The sequence below is a fragment of the Thalassophryne amazonica genome, chromosome 5 (assembly GCF_902500255.1).
Source record: "Thalassophryne amazonica chromosome 5, fThaAma1.1, whole genome shotgun sequence".
NCBI classification, from domain to species: Eukaryota; Metazoa; Chordata; class Actinopteri; order Batrachoidiformes; family Batrachoididae; genus Thalassophryne; species Thalassophryne amazonica.
In genome coordinates, this window is record NC_047107.1 from 120,985,086 (window position 1) to 121,006,536 (window position 21,451).

Here is a 21,451-nt window from a genome sequence, read left to right on the forward strand (position 1 = left end):
CAGACTGCATTTTCCTGCTGAGGGTGAGTACTTTTTAATCACCGTACATCAGGGGTGGGCAACTTGTTCCAGAAAGCGCCAAGAGGAAGCAGGTTTTCTTTGCAGCCACTGACCCCACCAGGTGATTTTACTGATTAATATCACTTTGAGCAGGTGAAATCAGTTAATCAGTGAAATCAACTAGTGGAGTCAGTGGCTGCAAAGAAAACCTGCACCCTCTTGGCGCTTTCTGGAACAAGTTGCCCACCCCTGCCATACATTATAAGCTAGTTGCAAACTTTTTCTTGTTATTGACACAAATCCCACACGCAGGCTCTTTCTCCCCCTCTCTCACCACTGACAACTGCTGGGATGAAGCATTTTTCAATACTCAGCACATTTCCATATGGGAAAAAAATTAATAAATTATGGACACGGGGCCTAAGTGTCATGGAGTGCTGTTTAATATCTTGCTTTGTGGTTCCTGGTTGTGTTCTTTCATTTAGTATTTTCCTGTGTGTACTTCAATTTATTCTTCTGTGACTGGAGTTTCCTGTGCTTTTCCTCTGTGGCCTTGTTGTGAAGTAGCTACTTTGCTGTAGCCCACAGTGAAAATCTCTGTAGTTTATACCATCGTCTACACTTTTTAAAACATGGATTAAAAAAAATATATAAAACATTTTCTACCTCAGAGGCATAAATTCCCTTACAAGATAGACGCTTCTTTTTATTTCCATGAGTCGGGTTTGGGTTGTTAAATGGCTACAAATTTTTGCGGGTCGAGTGCGCGGATTGGCTCTCATGATGGGACAGGTGGGTCCAGGTGTTCAGACATACGCTGAAATAATTCCATTTCTCAAAGTTTTTTATTAAGGACTCACGTTTTAAAGCACGGGTCTCCAGACAGGAGGGTCATTCCGATGATCACCTATAAAACAAAGAAAAAAATTGAGTCACAATGAGAATGAAAAAAAAAAATACTTGTAATCTTGTCTGCGTGGTTCTAAAAAGCACTTCTGGAAAGTCTGCTCTTTTTTTTAAACCCAATGCAAAACAAGACTCGAGCGCTCCTCTATTTTGACATTCTGTCACAGTCCTTGCCTTCAGTATGGAGTTATCCTGCCTTGTGTTCTTTGTGTCGTAACCCTCCAGGAGACAGCAGCGCACAGTGGAACCAGAGCCTGCAAACTCCGCCATGTTGAGGTCCGTGAAGCCCAGCTGTGGGTCAAAGAGACGCAACGTTAGAACACCGTGATTAAAGGAATTCAGTTCAGCAGCCTTTTTTGGGGAGCTTAAAGAGGAGTCTTTGTCAGTGTACAAACATGCAAACACTGAATTTAACCCATGCTAATTATAGTTCCACACAATCCAACCACTAGGAGCAGCGGGCAGCCACATTCCACCACCCGGGGATCAACTCCAGGTCTGGAGACGTTGCGTTCTACAAAGGCAGTGAAAGAAGCATCAACTTGATGTGCATGTTTTTGTTGGGGGAAGAAACCGACAGAGACACGGGGAGAACATACAAACTCCACACAGAAAGGAACTGGGAGTTTGTGGAATCGAACCTTGGACCTGTTTGCTAGGAAGCAAGAGTGCTACGGTAACAAATGTGCCACAAGGTAACCAGCCCATAATCACTGTTTTGCCGTGTTTATGAGGGCCCTAATGCAGTAAGTGTGGACATTCTAAAATAAAGGAAAACATCTTTGATTTATTCATTTGTAATCAGTTCAAATTACCCAAAAATATTGTCTATTATTCATTAATTCTCTGCCGCTTATCCAGGTTGCAATGGCAGCAGACTAAGAAGCTCAATGCACACTTCCCATCCTCAGCCAAGTCCTGAAACTCTTCCCGGGGTGTCCCAAGGCATTCCCAAAAATAGTTATTATTCATGAATAAAATAAAGCCATGGGATTTCCAACGCACGTTAGTCTTCATTTTATGTGACGTTTAGCATTTCAACATTGTGCAGGTATCTGGGTGAGCTGCAAAAGACTTTCAGAATCATATGAATATACACATCAAAAGTATCTGCATACCACAGCACAATGTCCCCAAATATTATTCTCTAAATAATTAGGGGAACACTTTGAGCTTATGATATAGCTGGAGAAGCGCTACATAAATGCAGTCCAATTACCATTTTAATTCATTAATAATTCCACCCTGGCAAAAAAGCCCCAAATTACCTCGACATTAAAGAAAGGTAGGTAAGGTATGTAAACTTCCAACCACAACTGTATGTGCTTCAAATCTGACCCGGACCACTCCAGGAAATGGTAAATGGACTGCATTTATATAGTGCTCTTCCATCTGCATCAGACACTCAAAGCGCTTTACAAATAATGCCTCACATTCACCCCGATGTGAGGGTGCTGCCACACAAGGCGCTTCGGAAGCAACTAGGGGATTAAGACCTTGCCCCAGGAATTCCAAAAACACTTGTATCACAGGTTAAATCGGCGGTATGGAACTGGATTTCTGCTGAGCTACAAATGGTGGTTCTGAGGACAGCGTTGTTCTGGAGTTATAAGGTGCGACTGTCGCTCACAAACTCCCTGATCCATTCACTGTCGCTTGTAAGTCTCTTACTACCACCCCCACCCCCCCACCCCCCACTCACATCTACTGCTCTTAGATCGGCCACTGGAGCACATTTGCGCTCCCCCAGCCACCACCACCAATTTACCAAACTCTAAACAGTGGTGTGAACTGAACCATAACTCCTGTGCATTGTTGTCCCACCCAGTCAAAGCAGTTGGCCACCTCACAGAGTCTGGTCTTCCTGAGGTTTCTTCCTGTAATCAGGAAACAAAAACCTGACTGACTTTTTCCTGACCACTGTCATCACTGTGCTTGCTCAGGGAGCAGGCAAGGATTAATTCTCACTCTTTTGAAGCCTTGGGGGCGACATGTTGTGATTTAGCACTATATAAATAAACTGAATTCTAGATGTGACAATCGATGACCTGCTCATTAAGATCACAATAAGGGTAAGGAGGAGCTAAATTGGTTGCAGTATGTCCAGAACTCTGCTGCGAGGCTTCTGACCCGCACCAACAGGAGAGCCCACATCATGCCTATCTTGGAATCCCTCCACTGGCTCCCTGTTGCCTCCAGAATTAATTTTAAAATTTTGGTCTTGACTTTCAGAGTACTACATGGTCAGGCTCCTGATTACATTGTTGCCTTGATTCAGCCCTACACCTCAGCCCGCAGCCTCAGATCTTCAGGTCAGAACCCGTTTCTGTGTAGGCTCTCAGTTGTCCAGGTGGTTTCCATAGTAGAGAAGCTTGAATCTTCGACTGGACTGGGTTGCTTGACGTGAGGACGTTTCGCTTCAAATCACAGAAGCTTCCTCAGCTAAAATTCTTGCTCTGGTAGTCTGACTTCTGTCTTGACTCTTGTAGAGAAGAATAAACCAGGAGTTTTTTAACCTAACCAGACCCCACCTACCGAGAGGCTGACTGCTATAGGCTAGTGACTAAACAATAGCTCTAATTAGCACCTATTGTGCTCTAGTTAGCACTCTCCTAATGACAGGAAGGAAGCCTCCCCTGATGGGTTGAGGAAGCTTCTGTGATTTGAAGCGAAACGTCCTCACGTCAAGCAACCCAGTCCAGTCGAAGATTCAAGCTTCTCTACTGTCAGAACCTGTTGATGGTTCCTCGAACCTGCTTTAAAACTCGAGGAGACCGATCTTTTAAAGCCGTAGCGCCTCGTCTCTGGAAAGAACTCCCTCTGTCCCTGCAATCCCTGGACTCTGTTGAGATGTTCAAAAAGCAGGCTTTAAACAGGCTTTTCATGGCCAATAATCTTTTAGTACTGAGTGTGTATTTTTACTGTATATTTTTATTGTTTTACCTTGTAAAGCGCTTTGTGACCCCTGTGAGAAAAGCGCTATATAAATAAAGTTTACTTACTTACTTACAATGGGAATTCTGTGTCTTCATTTGGTGGTACTTCCTGTTACTATTAAGTTTGAAGAAAACCTGAGAAAGTCAATCAGCCTGCTTTAAGTTTAGAAAGAAAAAAAAAGGGTCTTAATCATCTGTTGTTCAGTAAATGGTGACCCTTCCTACATTTCCATTCCACGTCTTGAGGAAATACTGTTTTTGCAGGTGCATACTTCAAGACGCTAATTTAAGGAAGGAAGCAGCATGCATATTTAGCTGAAGGAAATCTAAATGGAGAACATGGAAAAACAGAGGAAACCATTCCTGTCGGTCAGCAGCCTCCAGGGATCAACAAAAGATTTTCACGAGGGTGAATCATCCCCGACATTACTCGACTCTTGGCTTCTCTAGTTAAAGGAAAAAACTGAACATAAGACTCCGGGTTACGTTCCTGCCCGCGTGATCACATGTTCATCAAACTGCCATGAGAAATACTTATATTTACACCATGTGGCGTTCAGGTTTACAAGAACTGATGTGAACTCATCTGTAACTGCTTCTATGTGTTTATCAATGTGTGAGGCATGGGAGAAACCAGCTCTTACCTTCATATATGCTTTTCCTCCTTTGAGTTCCTACGGGGAAAAACAGGAAGAGTTACCAACAGAAAGTGAGTCCAAGGATCCAACGTAATATTACAGAGGTCTCCAGCTACCAATGAAAGCAGACAAATTACACACTATGAGTGCACTGATGTCACCCCTGTAGTTTAACAGTTAGTACCACAGTTCTGAGGCAAAGTTCACGTGGAAAACATCTAGATCAGGTGAACCTGAACACTCCAGGGAAAGATTAGAACCAGTCCACATAAGTGTTTTTAGTTATGATTTTTTTTTTTTTTTTAGATGAGGATGAATGTGTGGTTTATTTGTTTTAAATAAAAGCAGCCCAACCCAATAAGAGTCTTAATCTCACTGTAACTGGTTTCATTTCAGGAATTTATTCTGCTGTAAAATGCAATAACTGATCATCTGTTATAGACATTTAGTGCAATAACCAAACTTTAAAGCTACAGTGTGTAGGATTTAGTGCCATCTCGTGGTGAGGCTGCAGACTGCATTATACCATCACAGGTCACGATTGTTTTCCTTGCTGTTTTTGCTCATTTGTTAATGGTGAGTCATGCTCCCTTGCCTTTTATTGTAGCATTCAAGATGTATATCCACAGAAATAAAGGTTCCCAAAATTGTTAGCATCCGCTACCAACCAGCAGACAGTGTGTAGGGGAACAACTGCTGATCCCTCTCCTTTTTCTTTCATCTATTGGCTCCAATGGAACAACGCAAACGATGGAGTATGTCCAACCCTTTTTGGCTCCTGTATCAGTATGGTGGTGAAACACAGTGGCCACCATGACGAGGCCTGCTCCCATAGAGATGTGCAAGTTTATGAATGAACAGATGGTTATGAATGCTATATTATATCTCTGCTGATAAACGAAGGTGTGCCCCTATCAACCTGAGAGCACCTCTAAATCTGAGGCCATGGTTCTAAGCAGGAACCGACGGACTGCCGTTCAAATAAATCTAAATAATTACGCACTGCAGCTTTAAGACTTTAGACTAGTTTAGGTTTTCTTATCCATCCTTAGAGTTCTACGGCTACAATGTTGATGCAACCAGAAGTCCAGAAAAACGGGTGAGAGCAGAATAAAGTGATGCTCCCAGAAAACAGATTCATGCAGTTTGCATTGAAATTGTTTAATGTGAGCGGGGGGGTTACACAAAAGCCATACCTTCCTGACTGAAACCCTGCAGACAGAAGGATCTAGGACTCCCGTGTGTGGATTGGCGCTCATTTTGGACACAAACGTAAACCTCTTCCTCCAGCGAACGCAGTGTTCTCGAACCTCCTCTCTGTTAAGATGAGAGAAAACATTATAAACCTGCAGCAGGACTAACGTGAAATAAAACAAAACCCAAAAATTAACAAGCCCTGGCAACACAGCGTTAGTTTATCATTTTCAGACTTCAGGATAACATTTTTTCCTCCAACAACGCCTTTGATGTCTCACAGCCTCGTGCGCACCATGTCCAGTCACAGAGCTAAAATTATCACAGCAACAAAGGGGAAAAAAACATTTGGTGAGTGTGTTCTTCCAAAACAAGTGGATTACAGACGTGTGTGATGCAGGTTTCTTTGGCTTTAGGTGCTTTACACACACTGAGGTCATGTTGTTACCATGACAACGAGCAGGGTAATAGTGGGAATTATCTTGAGTAACCAAGAGCAAATTAATCATAGCCTTAAAATACATAAATGAAAATTAATGGGCAAGGACACACACACACAGCAAATTGCTCATTGTTTACATAAATAACATGAAAAAGTGCATTACATTTACATTGCCAAACAATAAAATAACATTTTAGTAATGGAAACATATTTAATATTTTTACTTGTTAAATGATTGAGATAATCACTAACATCATGAGGAAATGTAAACTCAACCTTGTACTCAGTCTGTATCGTGGATTCTTACAGTGCAATGTGCTACCTTTTTGTTTAAAACACCTGAGAATAAATAAGATATACACTATATATATATATACACACTCAAAACAGCATTACAGAAAAAAGATACAGAAATTGGTAAAATAAATAAATAAAATAATAAATATACAGAAATTGGTAAAAAAAAAAAAAAAAAACATTTAAAAAATACAGAAATGGGTAAAAAAAAAAAAATCAAAAATACAGAGAAATTGGTTTAAAAAAAATACATAAATACAGAGAAATTGGTTTTTAAAAATTACATAAAATATACACAAACTGATTTAAAAAAAAATCCCCTTGTTGAAGGCTGACAGATGCTGATGTGCATCTCTGTAGAAAAAAGCAGAAGTGGAAACAGCTCATATTTGACTAATAATTCTTATGAGTAGTTTTTATACAGAATTCTGTACAAACTAATCAAAGGCAACTGATGGAAACAGGCAGGAAATAAAAGCTGTAGAATCACACAGGATGTAGAAACGTTGAAACAGCTGGTGCTGCTTTGCTCCATCACACAATTAGATCGCGGTCAACGTATTTCAAGTGTTGCATTATGTGCTATAATCCTATGATAATGGCCTTGTGTACTTTATTGTGAAAGTGGTAAACTTTTTCACCATACATTAGCCAAAACTACCTTCATCACTCTTCATCTAGTCCCTACATTTATATGAGGATCAACATTAATCGCCCAATAGCATGGTATGCTCATCGGTCACAGTTCATATATTAATAGCATCAATGTAACCCTTTCAAAATAAATCTCCTCACTGGGTCCTTAGCCCAGCTTTTGCTGGACGTACAACCCCAATTCCAATGAAGTTGGGACATTGTGTGAAATGTAAATAAAAACAGAATACAATGATTTGCAAATCCTCTTCAACCTATATTCAATTGAATACACCACAAAGACAAGATATTTAATGTTCAAACTGATAAACTTTATTGTCTTTGTGCAAATATCTGGTCATTTTGAAATGGATGCCTGCAACACATTTCAAAAAAGCTGGGACAAGAGCAACAAAAGACTGGGAAAGTTGATGAATGCTCAAAGAACACCTGCTTAGAACATTCCACGGGTGAACAGGTTAATTGGAAACAGGTGAGTGTCATGATTGGGTATAAAAGGAGCATCTCTGAAAGGTTCAGCCATTGACAAGCAAAGATGGGGCGAGGATCACCACTTTGTGAACAACTGCATGAAAAAAAAATATTCCAACAGTTTAAGAACAATGTTTCTCAACGTTCAATTGCAATGAATATACGGACTCCATCATCTACAGTCCATAATATAATCAGAAGATTCAGAGCTTCTGGACAACTTTCTACACATAAGCAGCAAGGCCAAAAACCAACACTGAATGGCCGTGACCTTCGATCCCTCAGGCAGCACAGCATTAAAAACCGACATCATTGTGTAAAGGATCTTACCGCATGGGTTCAGGAACACTTCAGAAAACCATTGGCAGTTAACACAGTTCGTCGCTACATCTACAAGTGCAAGTTAAAACTCTACCATGCAAAGCGAAAGCCATACATCAACAACATCCAGAAACTCCACCGCCTTCTCTGGGCCTGAGCTCATTTGAAATGGACAGACGCAAAGTGGAAAAGTGTGCTGTGGTCTGATGAGTCCACGTTTCAAATTGTTTTTGGAAATCACATTGTGTCCTCCGGACAAAAGAGGAAAAAGACCATCCAGATTGTTACCAGCGCACAGGTGGTACTGCAAGCCAGCATCTGTGATGGTATGGGGGTGTGTTAGTGCCCATGGCATGGGCAACTTACAAATCTGTGATGGCACCATCAATGCTGAAATGTACATCCAGGTTTTGGAACAACACATGCTGCCATCCAAGCAACGTCTTTTTCAGGGATATCCCTGCTTATTTCAGCAAGACAATGCCAAGCCACATTCTGCACGCGTTACAACAGCGTGGCTTCGTAGTAAAAGAGTACAGGTACTAGACTGGCCTGCCTGTAGTCCAGACCTGTCGCCCATTGAAGATGTGTGGCGCATTATGAAGTGCAAAATACAATAACAGAGACCCCGAACAACTGAAGTCGTACATCAAGGAAGAACGGGAAAGAATTCCACCTACAAAGCTTCAACAATTCGTGTCCTCAGTTCCCAGATGCTTATTGAGTGTTGTTATGGCACAGTCACACGGCACTTAACGAAGGGCAACGAAGCCCTAATGATACAAGAAATCTGGACTTTTGTTGACATCGTTTAACCTTCGTTCAGCTTTGTTCCGCTTCTTCAGGATTTTTTAAACTGTCAAAAAATTTGAATGAAGGGCAACGAAAACCTCAATTCGTCTGTGTTTCGTTTTGCTGTCACTCTTAATGTTTTTTTTTTAATCGTTTGCTTAGTTTTTGTAATGTTAGCATTTAGTTTGACTTCATTTGACCAGCTGAATGTTTTCACACAGTGTAGAAGCCGGTTTGTGAGCATTGCTGCTGCATTCATGTACTGTCGGAAATTACAGGGCATACGCAGCCTGCTTGCTTGGAACTTTTTTGTTTTTTATCTGGGCCGGGGGGTCAGCTTCAATGGGCTCAGGCATCTTATATAGGAAAGAATTAATCTTTTGTGTGGATACAATTAATTATTTTGCCACAAGCAACTGCTGAATTTGAAACAAAATGTTGTGTAATTTCCGACGGTACTTGAACGTAGCGTCAGCAGAAGCTCCTGCGTGGGCTTATTATTTTTTATTAAATATAACAATGAGTGTAGGAATGACAATCCAGCCCTTCTGTACATGCGGCAACAGGTAGATAATTCAAAGAGCTGTTCTGGAAGGCAGAATTCACATTGTGGATCAGCTGCAGCTCGTGGAATAACCGCCCATGGGGAGTCAATAAGCAGCGTTCACACGGACTGATCAATTTGCTGCTCTGATATATTCAATCATCTTTACACTTATATTTATTCCCCATTTTGACAGTTTGTTTTATATATATATCTTAGGAACATAATACAGTGATGCAGCAGTGGTCACAGAACACCATCTTATTTATTTATTTATTTTAAATTGGAGCCAGACGGAGCGCACAGCATGTCGACAGACAATGAGGATTCTGATGATGGAGATTATTCCTCTTTTGTTCTGGACAAAGAACCAGAGCAGGTGGGTCCACCGATGTGCGCACAGATCACAGCTTCTGTTTGCAGTTTCTCCAGGACTCAGGCACTATGAGCTTCATTCCAGCACCGAGTCCTGGAATTCAGGGATACAGACACACTCTGCTCCAGCAGTGGCTCCAGGCGCGTTTCATTTAAATTGTCAAGATCGTTAGCTTCAGTTTTGTTAAGTTCCTCTTTCGTCCCTTTTGCGCTCTTGCTTCACAGGCTATTCGGTGATAAAGCTCTTTCATCCACCTTTTCTCAACGAATTGTGACTTTTTTTTTTTTTTTTTTTACTTTTTTCCCCCCCTTCATCGAGGATTTGTCATATACTGTGTGACTGGGCCATTAGAAGCAAAGGTGATGTAACACAGTGGTAAACATACCACTGTCCCAGCTTTTTTGAAACATGTTGCAGGCATCCATTTCAAAATGAGCAAATATTTGCACAAAAACAATTGTATTCTGTTTTTATTTACATTTTACACAACGTCCCAACTTCACTAGAATTGGGGTTGTATATTAACATGCTTTGATTCTGAAAAAAATCAGGAGAACCGAGTTATAAACAGTAACTGGCAGAGATGCAAACAACATTTTAGACAAATTTCATCTAATTATCTTCAGCAATGAAGATGATCATCCTTACCGAGAGAAAACCAGAAACTGCTAGGCTCCCAATTGGGCTAGAGTTGAAGAAACTAGTGGCTTTTGGGCCTCTGTGAGCGAGGAAAGGTTTATGGATGCCGACTTCACGGCCGATTCTGTGATCCTTGCTGAATCAATGGACACTACACCACAGCACGTGATAATTTGACCATGGAAGCGGGAGTCCCTGGGTTTATCGTGTCCTGAATTCTGACTATCATCCAGAATTTCAATAATTTAATCTCAGCGGAGACTTTCATGTCTCTGAGTCCTCGAACCTATGAGACAGAGATGCCTGGGAAGAACATACATGGCCATGAGGTCCCTGCACAGAGGTGTTTGGCGATTCCAATACAGAAACCAAAGACAGAAACTAAAAGTTTGGTTGTTGCAGAAATGCAGAAACAACTTGCTATCACACCTCTTGTTTTCCTTACTTAAAATAAATAAATAAATCCTTTTAAAGTAGAGATCCCGCTGCGCTGCTGTTAGGAAGCCCTGTCATTACGCAGTCTTTCATCGTTTACACTAAACCAAACAAAGGTGGAGTTAAATCAGGCCCTGCTCCGGAGCCTGATTTAAGACAACATGCCGCCGCCGCAGAATCAGCAGCGTAGACATCAAGTGTAGAGCATAATGCACGTCAGAAATACAAACACCCTGAGCACACGCACATTCAGACATTTGGTTCTTCTTGATCAATTTGCACTATGTAAGGAGTTCCGGGTCCTCGCTGTTATACCAGTTTACAGACGCACTGACAAAAGAGTCTTGGATCTTGTAGATTAGCTGCTTTTTCTTCTAAGTCCCCTGATGGTAGATCACACACATTCACGCAAAACATCACACACTCTTTTCTTGCCATGCTGGCTCTCTCTTTAACACACTCAATTGTGCTGTAGTGGAACAACAATGCCCCTTCACTCCGTGATTTATACAGGGTGGCGAAAGAAGAATAACAACAATCCTGGTGGATGAAGTCATTAAGTGTGATGGCTCAGACGAAGTCACAGTGCAAGAATTTGTAATTAAAAAGAGACAAGACAAAGTTGAACTGGATCTGCCGTTTGAAAATAGATTTCCCTCCATGTAGAAACACTAAAGCGCACATATTGAAGTCTTATCGGGACCCCTGTGCTTTTGGAGCTTTCCTGTGTCTCTAACAAGGAGCACTGGCAAACCACATTCCTCAGTCCAGATGGCTTTGTTCAGGCACCATAGAAACCTCACTTCTCAAACCTGCCGACGTTCTGCCAGCAGCACAGAGGAGGCGACAGCCACAGCGACACTCAAGTCTTTTCGCCTCAGACGTTTTTATATGCCCGCTGCCGCCGTTTGTGCCCAAGGTTGTCTGCAACATTTGCGTCTCCTGTGTGTGTTCTCTGTTTTTATTCATGCAGTCCTTTCATTTCTGCATGACGACGCTCATTTAAATCTTTCAGTGGTGCCAATGCGAGAACAATGTCAACCTCTGTTCACACTGCAGCTACCCTCAATCAGCCAAAACGCAAGTAAACTGCATGTTAAGTGAGACCAGCGTGCACGGTTTTAAAATCACACACGGGAACTCGCTCAGCTGAAGCAGAAGTCAAGGTAGGAACTTTATCACATGAACCTCTTCAAACTCAAAGAGGTTAATAAGCTGAACAAATTAATGCAGAGATCTTATTTGGAATCAGGTCAGATCTCTGAGCATTGCTCCATCTGCCACATCACATCACAGAATCGTCTTGAGCTCTGGATGGCAACCACCCAGTCAGACAACAGGTCCATCCCCACTAGAGCCCATACAATATGGATTTGTTGGGGTGGCATATACAATACATATTTTACAGAGTAAAAGCAAAAAAAAAATTACACCAATATATCTGCTGATATAAATTTACATTTTAAAAAATGGCAATGGCTCACCACATTTCAATGTCAAGATGTTATAAGAAAGAAATGTAGTCGAGGCTCGATGTGTTACAGTTCAAACATTAATTTTATTATTGATGAATAGAGCATACAACTAAACCACATCACGCTGCCATCACTGACATCGGTAGTCCACGACTTTAGCCGCTCACAATTTGCATAAAATAGACGTCTTGCCTATTTTGACCTCGCCTAGCTGCCAGTATAACGTCGCTCTAAAATGCCCACTCTGGTTGAAAATGAGTGACGGCTGGTCGCTCTTCCTGTCTCTTGTAGTTAATGTGACCAAGGAGTGATGCCATTGCATCTACCTCTGTTGGACAAACTATGTAATGACATAATTTCCAACAGCCAAACAGTATTTCTGCATTGTTTATTTTGGAAAATAAGTTTTTATATCAGCAAAAACAACACTAACAAGCTCATATCACCCACCAACCGATATACTGGTCAGGCTCTAATCCACCTCTTAAGAGAAGCCATGTTATCTACCACAGCAAGGTGAGATGAGGGTGTCACCATGGACTTCTCCAACCACTGGTGTCAACACTGCTGGATCATGCTTGGAGAAAATCGCCACAATATCAGCTGATCGTACCCAAGGGTCCTCCAGAGAGACTGGGTACCAAAGGCAACCAGTCATCACCTTAATGCCCAGCTCTCCACAATTTCTCTTATACTCACTCGACTGGTAAGCCACTGAAAGCCAAGATAGGCATGTCCCAACTTGTCCTCTGACACTCCAAAACGGAAGTGTTCTTTGTCTCACTCCATCAGCGGCTCTGTTGTGACGCGCGAAGCCTCCGCGCGGCTTTCCATGACAAAATCTCCGGTTAAAAGTGAAATCTGCCGGAAAATGGCTGATGTCCAGCTCTTGTGATAACCAGAGCAATTGCACACGACGGTCCCGGATCGACACAGCCATCTGTTTAGAAATGAAATGGTGGTTTCTGCCTGTCGATCGCGGCTCGGAGCGCGGCGCGCCGTGTGCCATTGTGGGCCGTCCTTAAAGCGGTAGTAACACTCCGTAATCTCTGTGAAGCCCATAAAATTTTCACCGAAAGCCATGTGAATTTTCCGAATGGTTTCCAGCTGCCTGTCTCTAACAGTTTCTGAAAAAATTCTGACGGAACAAAGCCCAAATCATTCCGCCATTTCCTCGCAATGAAAAAACGACGAGAGGAGTGGACCAGTGCTCACTCAAAGCCTGCCCACAGGCGAATGACGCAACCGACAGGCGTGAAAAAAACTCACGCATGCGCACGAAGGTTCAAGCTTGGCTGACGTAAAAACATATGAATCAAATCCATATATTTTTTGCATAAAATAAAAAGGTCGGATACTTTTCTCACAGACCTCGTACATTGATTTTTAATAGAAAACTGTCAAAAGGGGGAATAAATATAAGTGTAGAGATGATTGAATATATCAGAGCAGTAAACTAATCAGTGTGTGTGAACGCGCATTGACTCGTGCAGTTATTTTCACCAGCTGCAGCTGATCTACAATGTGAATTCTGTCTTCCAGAACAGCTCTTTATATAATCTTTTTAATTATCTACCTGTTGCTACATGTACATAAGGGCTGGATTGTCATTCCTACACTCATATTGTTATATTTAATAAAAAATAATAAGCGCACACAGCAGCTGCTGCGTTCCAGTATTGTCGGAAATTACACAACTTTTTTTGTTGTTTCAAATTCAGCAGTTGCTTGTGGCAAAATAATTAATTGTATCCACACAAAAGATTAATTCTTCCCTATATAAGGTGCCTGAGTCCATTGAAGCTGACTCCTCACCCAGATAAAAAAAAAATCCAAGCAAGCAGGCTGAGTTTGCCCTGTAATTTCCGATGGTACATGAACGCAGCAGCAGCCTCAGCGCTCACAAACCGGCTTCTGTACTGTGTGAAAACATTCAGCTGGTTGAACAAAGTCAAACTAAACAATAACGTTACAAAAACTAAACAAATGATTAAAAACCGTCAAGAACAACAGCAAAACGAAAGATTGACGTTTTTGTTGCCCTTTGTTCAAATTTTTCAACAGTTTAAGAATCCTTTCTTGTTTCATAAAGCTGGGCAGACACGGTACAATATTTTCAATAGCTGTATTTGGCTCCAGCTCAAGCTGTGCGACAAAACCGCAGGGTGTAAAAGTTCAGAGCGCATGATTAATGTTCTCACACTGTACGGCCCGATGCTCTGATTCGATCGGACTGCTCACTTTGTCTGTTCAAAAACCACACGGACTCGTGTTTCCAGAAACAAGACGTAAACAGAAGCTTTTTTCTTTTTTTCAAACTTTATTTACATTTCTTATTTTTTACAAAAAGACAAAGTTTTAAAGTAGACCTGCATTAAAATAAATGTGGTCAGATTTCAGAAAGAAATAGCTGATATGTATTTATAAGACCCTTGTGAATGCAGTAAAGTAAATCTGTAAGCCCAAATTTGTAATTCAGCGGAGAAATCTTCGTTTAAAAATGACAAATTTGCAGCTAAAATTTTGCCCTCTGTGAAAACAGTTTGTACAGCCGTATCATTTCCATGACGTCAGGGACAAGACGACGCGCTCCCGCCTTCAGTCCGATCCCGCATTGAAATTGATTTTATCTGTTAGTAATGTTACTTATACACGTCCTGGTTTCAACATCCAAAAGTAAGCTGCAATGAATGTGAGATACAGATCTTTGTGCTCAGATCAGCAACAACATCGACAGCGGGCGCCGTTCTTCCTCTCCCGCTCTCTGCCTCCGCTGCGCTTATTAAGTCTGCGGGCTCGTTAACCGCCAACGCAGGCCACTCACGCCGCCCGTGTCTGCTTTGCAGCCGGTGTTGTGCTAGATTCAGCGCACAACACCGGCATCACCTCTCTGTCTACTGAATGGAGCTGCAGCACACTTGGCACAAGTCCTGAGATTACGCTCGCTGTTTTAATGCGAAGCGGCCGGTACACCTGTTGCTGCAAGGACAGACTTCTTGCGGCAAAATCCACAGCACCGCACATCTCGGCAATCGGAGCCCCAGAGCTCCATGGATACTGAGAGAGGTTTATATATTTTTAATGACTGGGATTCTTTGCGGGTCTCGCCTCCATATTCCGCGATGGTATCGGAGGCAAAAGACAGTAGAGTTTCATTGTGACACCACTCAATCAAACGGGCGTATGAAAAAGTCCCCCAAAATAATTTTCAAGCACAAATAAAAGAAATGTGTACTCACCAAACGTGCCGCAAGACAATATGAAGTTTTAAAAAAAGTAGATCCTTCCGTATAAGACAAGAAAAAGGTGCAGATGCAAACTGACGTAAATCCACAAATTACAGTTGGCACGCAATGCATGCTGGGAGAGAGGGTCTTCTCCGTGACGTCTCGGCAGCGTCCATGATGAGAGGGACAGTTTTGTGGAGGGCTAAATGTTAGCTGTAAATTTGTCATTTTTAAATGAAGATTTCTCCGTTGAATGACAGATCTGGGCTTCCAGATTTACTTTACTACATTCAGAAGGATCTTATGTGTAAATGTAAGTCATTTTTTGGTCCAAAGATCTGACTGCATTTATTTCAATGCAGGTCTACTTTAACAAAAAATGAATAAATACAAGACGTTGAAGAATAATGGGGAAAAAAGGAACAGAAGCTGCTCTCCCAAAGAGATGATCACTGTTTATGCTCTCCGGTGTTTGCACATGCACAGTGCGAGAGGTGCTTGTAGTGCTGCTTCAACAGTGCGGAACCCTCACGACGGCTGACCAGAATATCAAACAGGTTTGATTTTCATTCAACCATACTACTGCCGATCGGGAGGTGGTCGTGAGAAGTTAAACGCAGCTCGTTACTCCATGTATACTACACGATGCAGGATGCGCAATTAAGCTGAAACTCGGCACGATGCAAAAAATTCTCGCACGAGTGAAAAATCGTCTGAAAAAGGCCCAAAACTCGCACAGTGTAAGCCCAGCTTTAGGACTTTGTAGCCCTTCGTTAAGTGCTGTGTGACTGGCCCATAATTGTTGATTTTATATGAGGATATTTTGTATCACCAGTTATACAGCTTCATGATGAAGTGGTATAGAGGAGGATTTTCTTAAAAAGAAGATTGAAAGTTTGGCTACAACTTGCCAGAAGGCACGTCTAAGATGCAAGCCTGGATTTTATGCTTGCTTTGGTGAAAGAATGAAGTACTTTTATTTATTTTTTTTGGCAGTTTCTTGTGGCATTTTGGAAATGCGCTCCTAGCTCACAATGCACGCAAATTTCGGTGCGCCCAGGGAAAGAAAATAAATAAATAAATAAATAATCAACTCTTGATTGATAAGAAACTGTGGGTCTTGGAAAAAAAAAAAGCATAGACTCTATTGAGAAAAGACAGCCCCCCCACCCCCCAGACATTAGCTCTTTACAATGCTGAAACAGGTGCAAATGTTAAAGAATGAAATAAACCTGATTAATGGTATACATGTTCATGTACATGTAAACGGGGCCATTATTTGGTCAATGGCTGAAGTTACATCTCTTGAACAACAAATGACACACCCACCTCGAGTACATGTACAGTTTTAAAGGAATAGCGCATTTCCAAAACGCCACAAAAAAACTACCAAAATAAATAAACAAATAAAAGTACTTAATTATTTTAAGGGGAGGTGATGGTCTAGTGGTTAAGGCATTGGGCTTGAGACCAGAAGATCCTCGGTTCAAATCCTAGCCTGACTGGACAATTACTAAGGGCCCTTGGTCTTTAATACCCTATTGCTCCCGGTGTGTAGGGAGCACCTTGTATGGCAGCACCTCACATCAGGGTGAATGTTAGGCATTATTGTAAAGCGCTTTGAGCGTCTGATGCAGATGGAAAAGCGCTATATAAATGCAGTCCATTTACCATTTACTCATATTTGGTGAGTGAGTAAATCGTGTCACCCTTCCTCCTGGGTCCTTTTGTCTTTCTTTCCTTGTGCTCTTTATTGTGGTGCTTTTTCAAATGTTTGATTATGTTTGCTGCATTGTAGGTCACAACGGAGCTTCTGCCTCTCGGTATGGCTCTGCGAACATTGGACATTGGCGTCTTGCTTTGCAGCGTTTCTAGTACAAAAATATTTCCAGTCAGCGGACATGTGATGAAAACTTGGTCAGCAACAGTACTCTTAACTGGCTGCCAACCACCCCCCCACTCCCGGCACTCTGCAGCCAGCCAGCAGCACTTGTGGAGATGTTTCAATTAAAAAAAAAAAAAAGACATGGCTCCTTATCGGAAAACTCTGCAGATTATATCTGAAATTTCCGATCTATGAATTAGGCTGGTATTGGAACCAAATACCCATATTGGATGGGATCAGTCCCATCCCTAACAATAATCTCAATAATACCGTCTACATACATAGCAGAAGGATATGTAGTGTGAAAGCAGATAAAGGTCAAAAGAACATCAGAAGAGATGATCCTAATGTTGAAAATCCATCTCCAAAATGTGATGACCCAAAAATCTGATGGATTCCAAAATCCCAGACCAAACAAGCAGCAGTTTGCAATCAAGCAGATTCTCCCCTTGAATTACTAATGGAACTCACATTTCTACATCAACAATTACACACAAATCAACCTAGCAAACATCACGGTCATGCTAACCCCAAAATCCAGAACAAATTATTCCCGTGACACGATAACTGTGTCAGAAGAGAAAGTGCCACGAAACCAAATACAACCTGGGAAGGTTAAACACGTAAAAGCTGGAGTCAGCAAAAAAAAAAAGAAAAGGAGAGTCCTGCAATGACTAGTTAATAAATGTTTATCATGAAAAATATGCTTTCATTGCAATATGTAATATTGCATTCTGACATGTCAAAATGAAGCATCTGAGCTGACCTGTACCACAGCATGTGATGACCCAACATGTCAGCAATGTAGAACTGCACGATTCCTTATCTCTCATCCTAGCTGAGTGACTCCTGGGGGCCCCGGCTACAGCAGAAACACAAACAGGAGCGGGACCAGGTCACATCGGGGGTTCATATAAACAGGCAGAGAGCTGAGGAAGCGGCCTAATCCACCAGGGTGACACCGACGGCAACAAAGACCAACACCCACCAGGGTGGAAGAGCAAAAACATGTTCCTCCACCACAGCAGTGACATGGTGGAAGCCCAGCGGTGCCAATGACTGCCAACAGCCACACATGTGAAAAAAGTCATGAACACAGGCATCACAAAACCCACTTTCTTTAAGGCCCCGTCACACTTTGACGATTTAGCCTGCGTATGCCAACCATATTAAAAATGCTGGCGCTGTACTGGATGGACCTGCTCAAGGGGTCCTCGTGCTCAATGTGAGTGGGTTTGAGCCCCATCTTACAGGACATGTTGTGACATGCTCACCTTATGCACAATTTCTCAGATAGTCACACGACTGAAAAGCCACCGAAAGCCGTCTGAATCTTCCGAATGGTTTTCACCTGGCTGTCGCCCAGTTTCTGGCAAAATTTGATTCAGTCGCGCTGCTCCAGTTGTTCCGCTATTTCCTTGCAAAGAAAAAATGAGAGACTACACCCATCCTCACACAAAGGCTGCTTACAAGCAAATGACGCAACCGACAAGCGTGAAAAAAAATCACGCATGCGCAGGAAGGTTCAAGGTTGGCTCATGCAAGCACACGTGATTCAAATCCATCAGGTTTTTGAAAAAAAATAAAAAGGTCGGATACTTTTCTAACGGACCCCGTCTCTTCCTAAAAATTGCGCACCTCAAAAGCCAGATAATTAACTAGCAATTGAGAAGTTATGGCACAGATTTCAATCTCATGTGATAATGCAGCATAATCAAACAACCCTCAAGCAGCCAAGAAATACAGTGCAAGAGTGCAACGTCAGAAGAAGATGGCAAGTCAACAATGACCGTATTAATGTTAACTGTTGGGGGCCGGGGAAGGGGAATGGGACTCTTACATTCAAAAACTGATGAAAATAACAGCCACAGGAATCACAGGTCCTTACACCAACATTCCAGCACCAGCCGCTGCAAATTCCAAGTGTGATCAAGCAGTAAGAAATGTATGCAGACAAGATGCTGAGATGACCCCCATGACATGTCTTAATCCCAAAGAATTACTGAATAACAATGATTCTCAAATCTGGTTGCAGCTCAAGATATGACTGATGTTATAGGAGAACTGAGTCACTATGACATCCTTCCTTGCTGAAAAATCTTGAGACTGAGTTGCACACAAACCCAACATACCTTTCTATCCGCCCTCTTCCTGCTTCAGTGCTGGTTGAGAGTCAATAAAGTCACTTGTGCTAATAATTTCACAGGATTTCCCGACATGCACTTCAATCACCTGGCCAGATAAGAGCTGAATAATGGTGAAAAGTTCTCTGCACTTATTAAACACTGTGCACCTCCTTTGCCGCCCTTCACATCCCACCAAAATGCTAACAGTTAGGAACGTGGGATGAAAACAGGAAACAGCTGTTGAGAAGCCGCTGGTGCCGGTTGCTCTCTCGCTCCTCACCTTTTCCATTCGTTCACTCATCAAAATTCCAGCAAGCTCACATCTGAGGAGCTCCGCACAAGGTGGAGATTGTCAATCAGTTGGTTAAATTAACACTCTCTCACACAAGTAGTAAATGGTATGAACGGATTTGTAAACTTTAACCAGCTGCTTGACAAACTTGTAAATTTGAACAAAAGTCATGGGTCCACAGACTGCTTCCTGCAGATGTGTTCACTTGTAAGCATGGTTAGTTTAACAGAAACGGCCTATTTTCATATGGCCACACCTTGATTGTGGCTGTGTGCACAGGCCCCCAGTCAGAAATACCATAATGCCAAGAGAAGGCACTGATGTTGCAGAATCGCCATACACAACATTTAATTTCACTTGAAGCACGTCGAATTTAGAGTCACTCAATGTGCCAAAACAAATTCAAAAACTTGAAAGTTTTGATCACCACACATCAACATCTATGCTTATGTGCACGTGCATATTCTTGTACAGCTGCATTGGTGGCAGAGGAATAGAGTTATAAAATAGTAAGTTTTCAAAGCAGCTTAAGTACACAAATATTTGAGAGAGAGAGAAAAAAAAAATCTGTTATTTAGACTTTGACATGAAAACCGCCACACAGTTCCAAAACATATAGTTTAATAAAACTCTCAAACAAAGGTTAGCCTGTTAGCTTTAGACTGCTCAGTAACTGAGATGGAGCCTTTCTGGGCTTCAATCATCCTGCAGAGGTCAGGCACGGTCTTGCTCAAGATCCACCTCTTTACTCATTTATATTTTGGTGGAGTCAGCACTTTTTGAACTGCTCTTCAGAAGCCCTATGGTGACATCACGGAAGGTTTGTCCAGTGTGTGTGTATATTATATATATATATACAGACACACACACACACAACAAAAATATAAACACAACACTTTTGATTTTGCTCCCATTTTGTATGAGATGAACTCAAAGATCTAAAACTTTTTCCACATACACAATATCACCATTTCCCTCAAATATTGTTCACAAACCAGTCTAAATCTGTGATAGTGAGCACTTCTCCTTTGCTGAGATAATCCATCCCACCTCACAGGTGTGCCATATCAGGATGCTGATTAGACACCATGATTAGTGCACAGGTGTGCCTTAGACTGTCCACAATAAAAGGCAACTCTGAAAGATGCAGTTTTGTTTTATTGGGGAGGGATACCAGTCAGTATCTGGTGTGACCACCATTTGCCTCATGCAGTGCAACACATCTCCTTCGCATAGAGTTGATCAGGTTGTCAATTGTGGCCTGTGGAATGTTGGTCCACTCCTCTTCAATGGCTGTGCGAAGTTGCTGGATATTGGCAGGAACTGGTACACGCTGTTGTATACGCCGGTCCAGAGCATCCCAAACATGCTCAATGGGTGACATGTCCGGTGAGTATGCCGGCCATGCAAGAACTGGGACATTTTCAGCTTCCAAGAATTGTGTACAGATCCTTGCAACATGGGGCCGTGCATTATCCTGCTGCAACATGAGGTGATGTTCTTGGATGTTGGCACAACAATGGGCCTCAGGATCTCGTCACGGTATCTCTGTGCATTCAAAATGCCATCAATAAAATGCACCTGTGTTCTTCGTCCATAACAGATGCCTGCCCATACCATAACCCCACCGCCACCATGGGCCACTCGATCCACAACACTGACATCAGAAAACCGCTCACCCACACGACGCCACACACGCTGTCTGCCATCTGCCCTGAACAGTGTGAACCGGGATTCATCCGTGAAGAGAACACCTCTCCAACGTGCCAAACGCCAGCGAATGTGAGCATTTGCCCACTCA

The 21,451-nt window shown here is 42.2% G+C and overlaps 1 protein-coding gene across 1 annotated transcript in view; it reads right to left on the reverse strand.

Annotated features, from left to right (window-relative positions):
* fam102aa (family with sequence similarity 102 member Aa) overlaps positions 1-21,451 on the reverse strand; it is a 64,033-nt gene that overhangs the window by 24,321 nt on the left and 18,261 nt on the right. Inside the window, exons 3-6 of the mRNA XM_034171202.1 lie at positions 5,677-5,797; positions 4,487-4,516; positions 1,081-1,197; positions 861-907 (exon numbers count right to left, since the gene is read on the reverse strand). Coding sequence (XP_034027093.1) covers positions 861-907; positions 1,081-1,197; positions 4,487-4,516; positions 5,677-5,797 — 315 coding nt within the window. The remainder of the gene's footprint in view (positions 1-860; positions 908-1,080; positions 1,198-4,486; positions 4,517-5,676; positions 5,798-21,451) is intronic.